The sequence below is a fragment of the Theobroma cacao genome, chromosome 2, assembly GCF_000208745.1.
Source record: "Theobroma cacao cultivar B97-61/B2 chromosome 2, Criollo_cocoa_genome_V2, whole genome shotgun sequence".
Lineage (NCBI taxonomy): Eukaryota > Viridiplantae > Streptophyta > Magnoliopsida > Malvales > Malvaceae > Theobroma > Theobroma cacao.
This window is the reverse complement of record NC_030851.1, coordinates 34,606,121-34,622,143: the sequence shown is the minus strand read 5'-3', so window position 1 is coordinate 34,622,143 and position 16,023 is coordinate 34,606,121. Positions and strand designations below refer to the sequence as shown.

Genomic DNA, 16,023 nt, shown 5'->3' with positions numbered 1-16,023 from the left:
ATTTATTTATTCTATTTATAACAAAGAAGGTAATAATAGCTTGGGTTTAAGGAGACCATCTTATTTAAAAGTTAAATTTAAAACAATCCGATAACCTGCAGAGCAGAAGAAGGGCAAATAGACATTAAATCAAAAGAAAATAGCGTTTTTTTTAAATATGATATAAAATTAGGGTAACAAACGCAATTAACAAAAGCATAGGGCAACGTTAAGTCGTTATTCGTTAACATTGCCACTTCCTTTTCAACTTTCTACCCCACTCAGAAATCTCCAATTCAAATATGCAGAAACCGCTCGAAAAAAAATAAATTCCTAAAACCCTAAAACTTCGATCAAATTGGAAAAGAATTGCTTGTATCTAATCAATGGCGAATCTTCCGATCGTGCAATTCGAAAAGAAAATCATTGAAACAGTGGAACAGAATCCAGTGGTGGTTATAATAGGAGAGACCGGTTCCGGAAAGAGCACTCAGCTCTCTCAGATGCTTCACCGAAAAGGCTACACCGATTCCGGAATCGTCGCCGTCACTCAGCCCCGCCGCGTCGCCGCCGTCTCCGTTTCCAGGTACTTTTTCAAAGCAGACTCTCTTCTTCTTCTTCTAGTTAATTTCAATTTGCAGTAAGGGAAAAAAAGGGAAATGAAATGCTTTAGGAATTCAAAACTACGTAACTGTTTGCTAATCCTACGTCGCTTAATTGTTGAAGGAAACTGTTTGAATCAATTTTTTTCTTCTGATTTTTTTATGCGTGTAGGCGAGTTGCGCAGGAGCTTGGTGTTAGGCTTGGGGAAGAAGTAGGTTACGCCATCCGGTTTGAGGATAGGACTTCGGAAAGAACGCAAATCAAGTAATCAACTTTAGCTTAATTAGTCCAATTTTCGGTTTCAGTGTTATTAGTATTGTTGTTGTGAATTGCCGAGTCTATTGGTTTGTTAACTATAGGGTTATGAAAACTGCATAGATACCTTACTGATGGAGTGCTCCTTCGTGAAAGTCTGTCAAATCCTGAACTGAATCAGTATTCTGTTATTATTTTGGATGAAGCTCATGAGAGAAGTCTGAACACGTAAGGTTTACCTTCTATGTAGTTTCTTTTTTGTATGCTTTGTTTGTATCAGTTTCATTTGGATTATGCTAAGGTAATCCAATAGTTCATTTCTTAGGGATATTTTGCTGGGGTTGATGAAACGCTTGGTTGGAAGTCGTGCCTCCAATTTAAAAGTTCTGATCACATCAGCAACCCTTGATGGTGAAAAAGTGTCTAAGTTCTTTTCAGATTGTCCCTTATTGACTGTCCCTGGAAAATTGTTTCCTGTCGAAATATTCTACAGCAAGGAACGCCCTACAAGCTATGTTGAGTCTTCATTAAAAACAGCTCTTGGTATGATGGGAAATTTTCATTGACTACATATTCTGTGTTTCAAGCTTTTTATTCTGCATATATGGTAGCCATTTCTTGTTGTTTAGGCTTACGCCTTTGTTTTTTGCATCTAGATCAGCTCTATTTACATGGTTAATGCAGAAAGAAATAAGACTCTGTTCTCCTATGGTGACTCTTATTCCTTCACTAAGCATATATTGATTAGTAGTATTATCAGAGTGGCCAAGTTGTGTGACTAGGGTGTTCCTAGCTGTTAAGCCACAGTGGATATTGACTAAAACTTAACCTTGATTTGCAGGGAAAATTTTAGGTTTCTGAAATATTCCCAGCCATCATATTTGCTCTGATAATGTCTTACTAATTAATTGGTTCTCGCAGATATACATGTTCGGGAACCAGAGGGTGATGTCTTAATTTTCATGACTGGACAGGCAAGCTTTCTCTCTCTTCCATCTTAGGGTGGTATTGGGTGCTGGTTTAACTTGTAACTTCTGCTTGCTTATACCATTGATTCATTGATGATTTTGATGTTTCTTTTACAATTATTCTATTGCTTATTAAAGTTGAGTGGTCATTTATAGGATGATATAGAGAAGTTGGTATTGAAGCTGGAGGATAAAGTTCGAAGTCTAGAGGAAGGGTCCTGCATGGATGCCATAATCCTTCCTCTCCATGGTTCCTTGCCACCTGAAATGCAGGTATGCTTTCTGTCTCAGCTATTCTTTTTCTCTACCAGGACAGTGTTTCCTCAAATCTTATCAACAATATTGGCATGATTGTGCCTTCTTTGCACCATTGGAAATGAAATTAATTGAAGCTAGTTGGTCTTGAGATGCAGATAGTAGTAGTTTTGAATTTGCATAATTTTGTGGTTGACATTTTTGTGTTTGCTATGACACAACAGGTGCGTGTATTCAGTCCTCCACCTCCAAACTGTAGGCGTTTTATTGTTGCCACAAACATAGCTGAAACTTCTTTGACAGTTGATGGTGTTGTGTAAGCAAACTCGATATTTGTAAAATGTTGCTTGTCTTTGTTTGTTAATATAAATTTCCATGATGTGGCCTCTCTCCTTGCCAAAATTAATTGTTTCTACCCTAATTAATTTTCTTTTTACATTTAATAGGCTTGATTAGGGTCAAAATTTGCTTAAACTGATTTCTACTTGGGTGTAGAGAATTTTAGAAGTTTTCAATATCAACCTGTTAAACATATCAGAGCTGGCACTGATGAGGTGGCTATATGGTGATGAAATTTTCATAGAATCATTTCCAGCATCAGTGAAACTTTTATCTGTTGCATCACTGTTGAATGATTCTTCTATGGAGATGGAGGGCTTAACACAAAAGGCAAGAGCTTTAGGTTCAGGTTGTTGTCAGCCTTGCTTTTCTTTTTTTTTTTACCTTCTGAATAGAAGCTAGCGTGGGCAATGAATTTTATGAGTGCTACTAATGTGTACAAAAGCTCCTAATTTTTTAACATATTATGTGAATATTTCTGATCTCTGCAAAGTAATTGCTACAATACCATGATTATATAGGTTTTGAAATAAAAATAAAGAATTAACTAAATGGCCAAATAGAATCTAAGAAGCAATGCTATCCTTGTTCTCTATATATGAATAATCTTGTACGATTTAGTGAATATCTAGTGGAAGACTTTTGTTTCATATATGTAATGTAATAAGTGCATGATCAAACATATCAAATGGAAGAGTGTTTCTTCTTCTTCTTCTTCTTAATTAGAACACAATTTTATTTTTTGGTTTACTATCTTGCTTCCTTTTTGATTCTTAATTTTATCAGCATAAAGTTTTCAACCTATGGACGGAGCTGCTATTTGGTCCTGAGGTTCCTGGTCTATGTTAAAACTTATATATAGTCCAATAATGACTATATTATTATGATACATTGTATTGTGTGTATAAGTCTGCCATCTGCTTTTATGCATGGTCTCAGTTAATAAGATCAAATGAATTGATACTTTGATTTGATTGGCGTTCTCTCTTCATTAATTATCTGCATATTGATAGGTATGTTATTGATTCTGGTTATGTAAAGCAACGGCAATACAACCCAGCAACTGGAATGTATTCCCTTGATGTTGTTCAAGTTAGCAAGTAAGTAGATGACTTATTGTTTCTTTTGCAGCATATTCATGTGTTACTAGTCACACAACTTACAGTTGTGATTCTTTTCTGGTCATTATTTGTTTGTAAATTCAGTTTTCGTAATATGCACGATTTTGCATCAACAACTTATATGTTCTTGTCTTTCTTTTGTCACTTGAGTGTTCAATTAGTAGTATTCTTGCGAATGATTTCTTATTTCTTTCCCTTCTTTCTTTTTGACGTCATCTTTTGTTTGTATGATTGGAGGGTACAAGCTAATCAACGTGCTGGACGAGCTGGAAGAACACGTCCTGGGAAGTGCTACCGGTTATACCCATCCAGGGTTTACAATGATGAATTCCTTGATGTAACAGTTCCTGAAATACAGCGATCTTCTCTTGCTGGCACTGTTCTTTATCTAAAGTCATTGGATCTCCCTGATATCGATATTCTAAAGTTTGATTTTCTCGATCCGCCTTCTAGTAAGAATGCATTCTTTTTGTGTTCATTTGTTGTTTGGGCAGAAAGAAAGAACATGCATTTGAGTTGTCACTGTTTTAAAATTTTCGTTCTACCTCTGTATTTTGCAGTTTCTGCTAAATGTTTACTTTTGGATATCAATTAAATTTGATTGGTTTAATTGCAGCTGAGTCATTAGAAGATGCTTTAAAGCAACTATATCTGATTGATGCTATTGATGAAAATGGATCAATCACAAGTGTTGGGCGAACAATGGCTGGTAAGGATTTATTTTGCTTACCAACTATTACCATGCGAACAAAGGTGTGTTGCTGTTAGTTGATAAATGCATGTATAATGTGGTGTTCCTGATGACCAATTAGCACCCCTTTCTGTGAAACCAAACTCAGAATGACTACCTTCATAGATTGTTATTTAACTCACATGTAGAACTGGAATGCATGTGAGTTACTGTCTATTGTAATTTAAAGAAATTTTATTTATTAATTAATTACTACTTGTCTTGGAATTAAATTGCCACTCTTTCTGGTATTAATAACGGCATTGACTTATGTACATATAATATTATTAGTGGATCGTTTTTGTCATAAACTGTACCACTTTGCAGATGAGCTCACTGCAAAACTTTGTATTTGCATGCAGAGCTCCCATTGGAACCCTCACTTTCAAGAACCTTAATTGAGGCAAATGAATATGGTTGCTTGTCCCAGGCTCTGACCGTTGCTGCAATGTTATCAGCAGAAACAAATTTGCTTCCCAATCGAAGGTTAAATCATGGAAGTCTTTATGAGATTGTCCATTATGGGGTTGTTGTCTATAGCTTTTCCTGTTATCTTTAATTTTATGAGCAACTTGTTGAACTTATATTCTTTTTAAATTATGCAGATTATAGTTTGTAGTTCCTGCTGCATGCAGATGTAATACCTTATTTGGTGAAAACAAAAACCTTTTAGATGTTTTCCACTAAATCTTATACTCTAAGGCTCTTTATGCGTTTGGTCTAATATCCTCATGTTCTTCAAGTTTTCTCTAAGGCTCATTTGATTGACCGAAAAGGAGAGTGAAATTGTTTTACTTTATTATGTGGGGGACAGACTTGATTTTTTGGGGGATGGGAAGGTTGGGGGCTAATTATATTAAAATTCCATCTATGGAAATGAAGTCTATATTTCTATATTTGTGAAGTTGTTTTATTCACTACTGAATGGTTAGTGATGGTTTGTAACAATAAATAACATAATTTTCTCTACCTGCAGCAAGAGTAATGAAAAGAAAAGGAAACACCCTCCTTTGGACCTTCCTGACGGTTCTGGTTTTGGTGATCACATTCAGTTGTTACAGATCTTTGAATGCTGGGATGAAAATGACTATGATATTGGCTGGTGCAAATATTATGACTTGCAGGTATCCTTCCTATCTTTTAATTGAGAAAGCATGTATTTTTTCTTTGGAAAGCAAGAAAGCATGTTTTTAGAAAGTGTAAGACATTAGGCAAGCCATTTGGATTATTTTATGCTAAACTCTGTAATGTCACTAAATACTTTTATGTTATTGCAATAAATTTGGCCTACTTCTTTGACTTTTTCCATGTATGTGATGGAGGCATTAGTTGCTTTTCATTAAACAATAATAGAAATCTGCATCAAGTACCCGATGTGTGTGCATACCCAGTTCTCATGCTAAAGATTAATAACATGCGCGGACCTTACTATCCGTAGGTGCGAGGAATGCTGTTTGTCAAAGAAGTTCGAAAGCAGTTATCTCAGATAATGCAGAAGATAGCAAAGGGTTAGTGTTGATTTGCCTTAGTGGTGATATCTGGAGATTTTGCTTTTGTTAATTTGACTTGGCTTTACTTTGCATATTTATAACTCATGTATTCACAAGAAGTACGTGTTTGGTGTCTTTGCCCTTATGCAGCATAAATCTGCTTTCCAGGAAAATAATTCTTACTTGAAATAACAGTTTGGACCATTGTAGCCTTAGCTTCTCAATTTAGATCATAGATAAACATTCGACGAAACTTCCTGCTCATCACTTGCATTTTATGTGGCAGTAATAACTGGAATGCATGTGTAGGTTTGGAAACAGGGAAATGCATTGCAACCTCTCTTTCTTTAGAAATCTGGCAGTTAATAACCCAGTCTTCCAATATCATAGTCTTTGCCATTTTTCTTCTTCTTTGAAGTTTCTTTATTGCATTAATGATTTATATTTGATCTGAAAAGCAGGGTCATCAGATGTGCAAGCTAATCAAAGTCGGAAAGGACACCAGAATTATAGGAATTTGAGGAAGGCTTTGTGCATAGGCTATGCAAGTCAGCTTGCTGAGCGGATGAGGCATCATAATGGCTATCGAACGCTGGGTTTTAAGTCCCAACTAGTGCAGGTATCTAGCAGTTTAGTCTGTGGTATTTTGTTGCTTTCATTTATTAAATTTCAGCCTATGAGAGCATTATGTAAATTAGGTTGCTACAATTCCTTGGTAAAAGATTGAGTTTTAAGACATCACATACATAGTCAGAACAGAGATTGTGATAGTTTATCTGGTTTAGTTTATGAAAAGCAATAGCATCGAGCATTAAATTCCAAACCATCCTTTGCTGATTCTTGATCTTTCTAGTCTATTGATGTACGAAATATCCCTAAAAACAATTTCTGTTGATGTTAGGTGCATCCTTCCTCTGTGCTACAGCCAGATGACGATGGATTATATGGAAGTTATGTTGTCTACCACGAACTTATTTCTACCTCACGCCCATACATGCGCAATGTGTGTGCTGTAGAGAGGCAATGGGTTATGCCGATTTTAGATAAGCTTGAGAAACTTAATGTCAGTAAATTAAGGTAAATAAGATTTCGGCAGTTCTATGGAGAGTATGGTTCTGTTCTCTAATTTAAGATTTAATGTATTCGAGCTTAACCCTTTTCTTTTTGCATGAAGTGGTGGTGGATTGGGTCAGGTAGAAGAGGGAACTGAGGGAAGCATGTCAGAGTTGCCAAAAAGGGAAGCTGAAGTTGTTACAGTTCCTCAAGAGCGTGAGAGTAAAATTCAGGCAGCTAGGGAACGTTTTCTTGCTCGCAAGGCAAAAAATTGAGCTTGTATAATTATGTTGACGCTTAGCAGACCGGCAAAGTGCTGCTTATTTACTCATGGGGCTGGCCTGCGAATTTGGAAAAAAGCCGACGAGACTGAGAATCATGTATGCTTTCTCTTCCCACTATCAATTCCTTTGCGCGTTCCTAATGGCATGTGAACCTTTTCTATGATTTGATGCTCACACAGGCTTTGCTAAACGAGTGTTTGGAATACAGTATGCTGCTGGAGGCAAGCTACATTTATTTGATTATTCGGGTGAACTTGCAAATTTCGTTCCTTCCCTACACGAAATCATAAGGGTTTGGATCAGTTGATGTTGAGATGACTAGTGTTGATATAATTCTTAATTAATATAGCTTATAAGTGGAAAAAGATTCTTGCCTTCACAGATGAAATAGAGATGGGATTAAGGCTTAATTGCCCTGACCCAATTGTCAAATTAGCCATTCTATCTCTTTTCTCATATGGAATTTGTACTTTGGAAGGGGTTTTCTTTATTATTCTTTTGATATAGTTATTATTTTAATTTGCCACAAAAGACAAATGTTTATCCCCTTTTGCTTTTTTTTTTTTTTTGCTTTAATTGAATGAGTTCCATTAATTTGCTTCATATGAGATGGAGAAATGTCAGCATTAGGTCGTCATCTCATGAACATAGGATTTGTTAAATCTGTTGTGGATGCTAAAGGCTTAGGTTCACACTTGAATGACAAGTAGTGGGCCTTAAAGGAACTAGCCTAGGAATGGTAATGATTGCCAACGGCCCCATTTCAGAAGAAAACACAATCCCATGATGTGAATTCTCAATAAATTCAGTCCTTGGAAGATTTCTATGTACGGGCTACTGCAGCAAAGACTAGTTTGCATCCAAATTATGCCCAACTGATGATTGAAAATATGAAATATATTTTCGAAAAAATTACATCGGCCACCATTATTCATCTGACAACGACAAAAATACCTAAGGTTCGCCGGCGTAGTTGGGCCAAAGGATTTAGTAAGGATAAGTGGATAGTTGTTTCTGTTTGCGCGTGGCCCACAAAATTGGAACCCATCTCAGTGTTTTTCTAATTTTTTTTCTTGTTTCCATTTTTTTATCTTTTCAATTCTGAGCAACGAAATAGTCGACTTTCTCTCGTAAGTGTCACTATTTAAAAAATTTTAAATATTTTTTTATTATATTTATTCGATCTTTTTATTTTTATTTTGAACTCAATAAATTTTATAACTAATAATTAATTAAAATATTGCATGACAATGGTGTGACATATTAATATATCATCATCTATAATGATATAATTATGTAATATTTTTTATATTTTATGTTAACATCACGTAAATATAAAATAACAAGTAATATTTTAATTAATATCAATAATTAATTATTAATTATAAAAATTTATTTGATTAAAATAAAAAATAAAAAAATTTAGTTGAAGTTAATAAAAAAATAAAATCTTATTTAAAATTTTTAAATAATTTAAAGATTTTTACAAGTATTAAGTCTTTTATTCTTATTTTATAGTTATTATAACTATATTATTGAAAGTATAAACTTTTTTTAGTATCTCGTGAGGTTGACTGCTAAACGGCCTGCTGGGATGATTCAAGCTTTCCTCAATTTAAAAAGAAACCAAAAAATGAAGTCAAAAAGGTTAGGGAGGGCAGGGCAGTGGGCAGAGGACGACAGCGGCAATTCCAAGCACCATATGAGGGCAAAACCGAACAAAACAAAAAAAAGAAACAACAGTGGGAGCTTGGAGGCGGAAACAGGAGAATGATCCAACGCCCAACAAGGCAGCAACATTCAGCGCCACCAACAATACCAACCAACCCCAAGTGAAGTCCCCAACCCACCAAAAGAAAAAGTCCAACTACTCTTTAACATAAGTCTCTTACCAAAATTGAAGATACATATACGACACCTTCCCACGGTTCCACCTACCCTCTTCTTCCTATATAATCTTTCTCTATAATCTTCAACCTTTCTCCCTTTCTCTCTTCTTCCATATAATATTTCAATTTTGTTTTTTTTTTCACCTAGTAATATTTTTTCAGAAAGAAATGGCGAGTTCTGCAGTGGCTTTGGAAGATGTACCTTCCGTTGATATTATGACTGAACTGCTTCGTCGCTTCAAGTGCTCCTCCAAGCCTGACAAACGCCTCATTCTTATTGGTTTGTTTCTTGGGTTTGATATGTCTTGTAGTGTTATATATATATTTTTATAGAGAAAGTTTCGTTCTTAGTGTTTTCTTGAAGGTTTAGTTTTTCTGTGGTAGGTCTCATTCAAAAATTTGTCTATTTATAGAACTTTGTTGTGGGGTTCTAGGATTTCTTAGCTGAGTTTGCTGTGTGTTTCAGTGATGATTATTGGACCTTTTTATTATTGGTTTTGAATCTGGCTTGAATTGCAGTAGTTCAAACTTCAAAACCTTTTTTGTGCATTCTTTTGTGTCCAATTTGTATGAGGCTCTGAAGTTTACGAACTTCCCACCTTTTATTGCTTAATACCAATCAGTTAATTCTTAAAGGGACTGGAGTTTACCGTCAAGCCACAATTAGATTTCTATGGAACTAAATACCAAATGATATGCAAAACATAAGTGCTCTTTTTTTTCTCGGGAGTGGGGAGGTGTTTTCCCATTAGAGAACTATGCATAGCTTGTTAGAGTTGGGTGATTGAACTGAAAATTTTAATGAACTTCAGGTCCCCCTGGATCCGGAAAGGGTACACAATCACCCATAATTAAGGATGACTACTGCTTGTGCCATTTAGCCACAGGTGATATGCTCAGAGCTGCAGTTGCTGCTAAAACACCGCTTGGAATTAAGGCCAAAGAATCTATGGATAAAGTATATTCTTTCTTTTCTCCTCATTTTCTGTTCCCTATAGGCTTGTAACTTGTTGTCTATTCATCTCATTGTGGATTGTAATATTAGTACATCTGTTTTGGTCATGTAGGGGGAACTTGTTTCTGATGATTTGGTGGTTGGAATAATTGATGAAGCCATGAAAAAACCCTCATGCCAAAGAGGTTTTATTTTAGATGGTTTTCCCAGGACTGTGGTCCAGGCACAGAAGGTGATGTTTGTTTTTATTTCATAATATCTCTGTGCATCTTTTCTTGTTGAATTTTATTTTGGCTTTGATATTCTGACGAGTCCAATCATATTTGTTATCTTTGATACAGCTTGATGAGATGCTTCAAAAGCAGGGAACTAAGATTGACAAGGTGTTGAACTTTGCTATTGATGATTCCATATTGGAGGAGAGGATCACTGGTCGATGGATACATCCTTCCAGTGGTCGAACCTACCATACTAAATTTGCACCTCCCAAAGTTCCTGGTGTTGATGATGTAGGTGCTTTTTGATTCATTTTTTCTATTATAAGATGATTATTGACATTGAGTGAATCTGGTCTAAGTTTAAATTTTGGTACTTTTACCATTTCAATTTCCAGGTTTAGTCTCTCTACATAAATTTTAATAAATTTAATTTCTGCACTTTTATTAAAAGTCAACTTAAGGACAATTGATAATGGTACTTAAATTTTGCTTTTAACTTGGATGATGTTGCATTCTGGTGATGACTTGACATGTTGAGGTGTATTAATTTTTTGGTCAGGTGATACATATCAGTCTAAAATATCATATTTTATTTTAACTAATAATAATTACTACTTCTAAATTTGAAAATGAAAAATTAGTATTTTATATAAAAATAAAGGTTTTTTTTACTAAATTGTGCCACATGGCCAAAACAATTCTGGTTGACATGTCATGTCGTCAACCAAAAAGCTACGTGACTGAATTTAATTGCAGAAATTTAACACCGTTATTAATTGTCCTCAAATTAATTTTTCAAAAAAGTGCTAGAGTTAAATTCATTAAAATTGGGTTAGAGGGGCTAAAATCTTTGAATTGAGAAAGTAGAGGGACCAGATTCAGACTTGCACTATCTGCAAAGCTCTATTAGTTTAAATACCTAGACTGATTGTTCAAACTACAGTGCCATTCTCAATGTCCTTAAAATCTTTTCTGTCTTTGCAAACATCTTTGAGTTCATTAAGCAAAAAATAGCATAACATGCAATCTTTGCAATCATCTTTGAGTTCATCAAGCAAGAAGACAGTACATGCATTCTCCTTCAATACAGCTAAATTCTTGCTTAACGTTAAGGATCATAAAATTGGGATTGGTTTCAAGGCAATTTCCTTCCATTGATATTGATTACATACTGGGTTAAAATCCTGGGATTAATCTCTAAAATATTTCTTTAGAAAATTCCAAGAATCTTCATTACATATTTAAGATGAATATGCAGGTTCTATGGGTTGTTCAGTACTCTTACATATGTAATGAAGAATGATACCTAGTAATCATGCATATTTCTGTACTTCAAACTTGAATATTTATATTTGATCACCATATTTCTTCGAACTTTGTGGATGTATATCTACAGCCAGAGTCAAAGGTTCTCTTTGCTTGCACCCTATATCTCATCTTATTCATGCTGTTCACTGAAGGTCACTGGAGAGCCTTTGATTCAAAGAAAGGATGATACCCCAGCAGTGCTCAAGTCAAGGCTGGAGGGTTTTCATAGGCAGACTGAACCGGTAGGCTACTTTCCTTCTTTCTGGAACAATAATGGAATTCATTGACTCTTTTGTCATTGCACTTTTCCTTTTTCTGTAGCTTATCAATGTTTTGCTGTATGTCCATGTATTCCTGCCCTAGGTATAGTTTTAGTTTCATAATTTACCTGCATACTGAATTCTAAGATTGGAACTTCTATCTTGTGTTTGTCTGCAGTAAATTGTTTCAAGACATGAGGTTATGCAGTATCAAAGTTTCTTTGAAGTCACTGATTTTAGATGGGGTCTTTAATCAGTTTATCCAACACAGATTGTTTTCATTGTCTCTAGGAACTTTTTTTGTCCTTTTCTACAGAATCCGTAACTGCATTCTACAATTAGAGTGTCCATCTTGTGTTATATTTGTGATAAACTGTCAAACTTGAGCTTATCAAGCATCATGATTTTTTAAATCACTGATTTTAGATGGCCTTTTGAGCCCCCTTTATTCAATTTCAGGTTTTCTGGACATTTTTAGGGTTGTGTTTTGTACCTTTTCATTCTCCCTGTTTCATGGTGATCTTATAAAGAAATTCAAATTGTTTCTTTTGCAGGTTATTGATTATTATGGTAACAAAGGTATTCTTGCCAATCTTCATGCAGAGAGACCCCCAAATGAGGTCACCTCTGAGGTTCTGAAGGTTCTCTCTTCTTAGGACTTGATCCTTCATCTTTCACATTCTCCATTTCTTCTAAATTGTTCAAATTAATCCGATACATTGTCGGATCGGCAAATTAGCAGTTTTTGTTTTAAGACTTGAGCATCTGCTGGTTTTGTGAGCCCAAGAGGTGTTTTTGCTACAAAATAATAGTTTACTGCAGATTTTGTGGTAATACTCTGATGTGATAATTTTCTGATATATAGGCACTGGCGTCATTTCTTCTTTCAAAGTGATTACTGTTCTGAAATTTGTTCCCCATTTTGGTTTGTTTTGTTTATTTTTTATCGGATCACTATCCTTTTTTTTTTTTTGGAGCAAAACTATACTGGAGGTATTCAATTCATGCCCCTATATTTCAATATTAGTTTATCATTTTGCTCCAACAAATTACAGAGAGTTGGTAGATGCAGAATGTGGGTAAATTTTGTTGCAATGGTTGATTGTTTTTTTGATACGAGAGGATGGTAGAGCTTTATAGGGCTTGGACTGGTCTTTACTTAATCCTTTGCCTTATTTTTCCACTTGAGTCAAACCCCAAATTGCTATCTAGTCAGGCGACTGACACCCTGCAGGACGAGGGTTCCTAGCGAAAATGTTCCTCACTGTTGTTCATCCGCGGTTGAAAAGAATGTAGTCAAAAATCAGCAGAAGAAAACCTTAAGCTTATAAAAGGCAAGTTAAACGGCCATGGAGTATTATGCCCCTAGCAGCTGCATACGATCCCACTTTCTTCAACCTGATAACCTCAGACCTTGTCCTCTGGTTAAACTTCCTATACCCTTTTCCCTTCCGTCTTCTAGGATGTGAGAACCACCTGCCGACTTATAGTTAACCCTTTTTTTTTTCTGGAGTACAACACGCAGTTGAACTCGGTTATTGAATAGTAATGCTTAAATGTTGGAACGTGTTAACCGGCAAACTACCAACATGAACTGAACATACATAGGAGAAACATCAGTCAAGATCCAACTGACTGTCCTTGAAATCAAACCCCCCTAAACAATTCTTTCAAGTACACGACCGCTTAGACATGAAAGTTGAAGCAGTGGCAATGACCGCTTAGAAATGAAAAGCATACTATCGTCATCCATCTCGCACAACCTAATTATCACTGTTGAAGAATAAGCATGTTCACAATTTGCTCAATTAAACACTGTTGATTCTGATTTTTAAAAACACTGAAGTATCCCATCCTTTGGTTATTTAAATAGATAGAACTTTTTTGTCATTTTCTTAAATTTGTTCTTGGCTGAACATGCTCTTCTTTTTGGTGCAATGAGATGCTCTTGTTTCTACACTAGTAAACAAGCTGGACGGCATGGGCTTCACAGTACATTGGATTGTACAAAAATAGACAAACGATCATAAAAATCGTGTCAAGTGCATGCAATATCTAAGAAAAGTTCAAAATCCAATTTGAATTCTCAACAATGTAATCAGATAGTTAAGTCTCCATCGGACTCAAGAAAACCAGCCAAAAATCCAAAATCTGAATCCAAGTTAGCGTCAACGAGACCATTGCCGCTCCAATTTCCCACCATTCCCTCCAGTGACACAAGTGCTTGACCGTTATCTTTTGTCCCATATTCATATATCACAGTGTTTATATCACAAAAATCAAAGTCACTAAGCTGTGAAAAGTCAGAAGCAAGAGCTTCTGGAATGCTGCTTTCCCCAATGTCAAAATCCATAGCAAACCTTGATATAGAAGGATTTTCTTCCTTGGACGACAGCAATGTAAATGACCCATCACTGGATCCAGACACTACAGCAGTATCATGCACCAACTCAACGTCCATGGATGGAGCTGTACGGACAATAGTATTGTTGTCATCTTCTCCAGTTACTTTCTGTTGCGGGCTGAAAGAGACTTTGGTGCAACGCCCTGCCTTAGCATGGATAACGCCTGAACTTGTTGGGGCCTTCCTGGAACAGCTGATGAATCTTTGTTTCTTTTCATCTTTATTGGTATGATCGAATTCTTTCACTTGGGCCCTCTTTGATAAAACGCTGTTCCAATAATTCTTGATTTCATTGTCTGTTCGGCCCGGAAGTCTTCCCGCTATCAGAGACCACCTACAAAGTTCAAAAATCAGCAAACCCCGTTACATGTATTTGTTACAGATCATTTATGTAGACATGATACGATCTAAATGGAAATAGAGAAAGAAAGACCTGTTGCCTAAGAGTTTGTGGAGTCTAATGATGAGATCTTCTTCATCACGTGTAATGTTGCCTCTCTTAATATCAGGTCTCAAATAATTCAGCCAACGAAGTCTGCAACTCTTCCCGCATCTCTTTAAACCTGCATGACAATGTTACTGCTTCAGACCTCGATCTCTATGACTATGTATAACAAATTAATTATATTATTCTACCAATTGCCTCCTAACTGATCTCTACTTACCAGCTGCTTTAGGAATGCTTCTCCATTTTCCTTCACCGTGAGCCTTGATGTACTCAGTGAGGATTTTGTCTTCAGTGGCTGTCCAAGTTCCTCTATTAAGTCCCTCCTCTTGTGAACAACAAGGTTTCCTACCCATTTGCTGCTGCTCTATCGTGTCCCTCAATGTTGTGTGCTAGGGTTAATTTGTATGTATGTGAAGTTGCAAACTTCCAATCGCAAGTTGGCAGTCGTCTCCCAGTGAATGAGGGGGGGGGGGGGGGTCACCGTTTGCTGTTTATATAGATGTCCTTGTTCAATTTTACAGTACCACTAATAATGAATAAATTTGTCTAATAAATTAAGTGCAAAAGAATGATGTGTGTCATCAAGCAACGACCAATGAAACATGAGGACAAATTAGTTTGAACGTAATTAGCATCTTTTTTCCGAATAAAATATTAATTCCCAACGTGATTTTATTTTCACGTGGAAGTCAGGGACCTATTAATTAACACCTTATTAAATTCATTTAAATAAACTTCTCAGTTCTCTCGCGGGATTTAATGATATTACATAGGGAATTGAATTTCAGAGAAACCTCATGCCATTTGTATTAATTTAAGTATAATTAAGGCGTTGTTTGAGTAAAAGTAAGGAAGGATATGAGCTGATTAACGATAATGATAGATTCATCTACCATTCCTAGTAATTTCCCTGAGCTCTCAAACTAACTTTCCCACCCTAACATCTGGAAACTTGAAAGTTCGTTGCTGCCACGCTTTTCCTCCACTTCCTCCCTCGTGGGGAAATGATTCCTAACATTTTCACTTATTGTTTACAAAGTGGAACCAAATATCACGCTTGCCCTTTGATTAACGTCGTTGTCGCCATCATTAGGTCCTTATCCATTTTCATCGTGTTTCTTGCTATTGCTTTTAGATTTCTGCTTCTAACTGGTTTCCTGAATTTCAGCGGACAAAGGTGTTCCTAACCGAATAGGACCACCTTGCCCTCAGTTGATGCACATTGCTGCCCCTTCTTATTTTCACGCCATCTGTCTTTCAACTTTTTAACACTAAATCAGGTTGCCGAACGCAGTCTTGTGCCGTTTCCACCCACGTTAAAAAAAATCACCTGCATTTTGTTGTTTTCCGTAATTCACATCCAAATATCAATTTATATTCTTATTAAATAAAATAAAAAATAAAAAAATTCGAATATTTAGTTTCTTAATTAGTGTATGATTTTTTTATTTAAAAAAATAATAT

The 16,023-nt window shown here is 35.8% G+C and overlaps 3 protein-coding genes across 6 annotated transcripts; 2 read left to right on the top strand and 1 right to left on the bottom strand.

Annotated features, from left to right (window-relative positions):
- On the top strand, positions 246-7,546 carry LOC18609711 (probable pre-mRNA-splicing factor ATP-dependent RNA helicase DEAH4). 4 transcript variants are annotated; one of them, XR_001926833.1, is made up of 17 exons: positions 246-565; positions 754-846; positions 961-1,065; positions 1,151-1,380; positions 1,759-1,811; positions 1,962-2,078; positions 2,285-2,376; positions 3,413-3,499; positions 3,758-3,972; positions 4,137-4,229; positions 4,613-4,736; positions 5,227-5,374; positions 5,689-5,758; positions 6,202-6,359; positions 6,642-6,817; positions 6,915-7,173; positions 7,257-7,546. XR_001926833.1 is itself a non-coding variant. In XM_018116511.1 (16 exons), the coding sequence occupies exons 1-16, from the start codon at positions 366-368 to the stop codon at positions 7,066-7,068; spliced, it is 2,103 nt and encodes a 700-aa protein (XP_017972000.1). In that variant the 5' UTR covers positions 246-365; the 3' UTR covers positions 7,069-7,546. The 4 variants fall into 4 exon arrangements, 3 of the variants coding, with proteins under 3 accessions (XP_017972000.1, XP_017971999.1, XP_017972001.1); XM_018116511.1 differs by having other exon boundaries at positions 1,163-1,380; positions 6,915-7,546; XM_018116510.1 differs by having other exon boundaries at positions 6,915-7,546.
- LOC18609710 (adenylate kinase 4) lies at positions 8,751-12,635 on the top strand. The gene is made up of 7 exons (XM_018114551.1): positions 8,751-9,004; positions 9,129-9,246; positions 9,779-9,924; positions 10,034-10,153; positions 10,263-10,430; positions 11,600-11,689; positions 12,262-12,635. Exons 2-7 carry the CDS (start codon positions 9,135-9,137, stop codon positions 12,361-12,363), a joined length of 738 nt encoding a protein of 245 aa, XP_017970040.1. The 5' UTR covers positions 8,751-9,004; positions 9,129-9,134; the 3' UTR covers positions 12,364-12,635.
- Positions 13,555-15,002, bottom strand: LOC18609709 (transcription factor TT2). Its single transcript, XM_007044960.2, has 3 exons — positions 14,777-15,002; positions 14,545-14,674; positions 13,555-14,445 (listed from the first exon to the last, which is right to left on the bottom strand). Exons 1-3 carry the CDS (start codon positions 14,910-14,912, stop codon positions 13,806-13,808), a joined length of 906 nt encoding a protein of 301 aa, XP_007045022.2. The 5' UTR covers positions 14,913-15,002; the 3' UTR covers positions 13,555-13,805.

Excerpts from the sequence above, each read along its gene's own strand:
- LOC18609709 (XM_007044960.2), bottom strand. The coding sequence starts at position 14,912 with ATGGGTAGGAAACCTTGTTGTTCACAAGAGGAGGGACTTAATAGAGGA. Across the intron at positions 14,675-14,776 it reads AAGCATTCCTAAAGCAGCTG|GTTTAAAGAGATGCGGGAAG; the intron begins GTAAGTAGAGAT and ends ATTGTCATGCAG. Across the intron at positions 14,446-14,544 it reads CACAAACTCTTAGGCAACAG|GTGGTCTCTGATAGCGGGAA; the intron begins GTCTTTCTTTCT and ends TGAACTTTGTAG.
- LOC18609710 (XM_018114551.1), top strand. The coding sequence starts at position 9,135 with ATGGCGAGTTCTGCAGTGGCTTTGGAAGATGTACCTTCCGTTGATATT. Across the intron at positions 10,154-10,262 it reads CTGTGGTCCAGGCACAGAAG|CTTGATGAGATGCTTCAAAA; the intron begins GTGATGTTTGTT and ends TCTTTGATACAG. Across the intron at positions 10,431-11,599 it reads AAGTTCCTGGTGTTGATGAT|GTCACTGGAGAGCCTTTGAT; the intron begins GTAGGTGCTTTT and ends TGTTCACTGAAG.
- LOC18609711 (XM_018116510.1), top strand. The coding sequence starts at position 366 with ATGGCGAATCTTCCGATCGTGCAATTCGAAAAGAAAATCATTGAAACA. Across the intron at positions 1,812-1,961 it reads TAATTTTCATGACTGGACAG|GATGATATAGAGAAGTTGGT; the intron begins GCAAGCTTTCTC and ends GGTCATTTATAG. Across the intron at positions 6,818-6,914 it reads CTTAATGTCAGTAAATTAAG|TGGTGGTGGATTGGGTCAGG; the intron begins GTAAATAAGATT and ends TTTTGCATGAAG.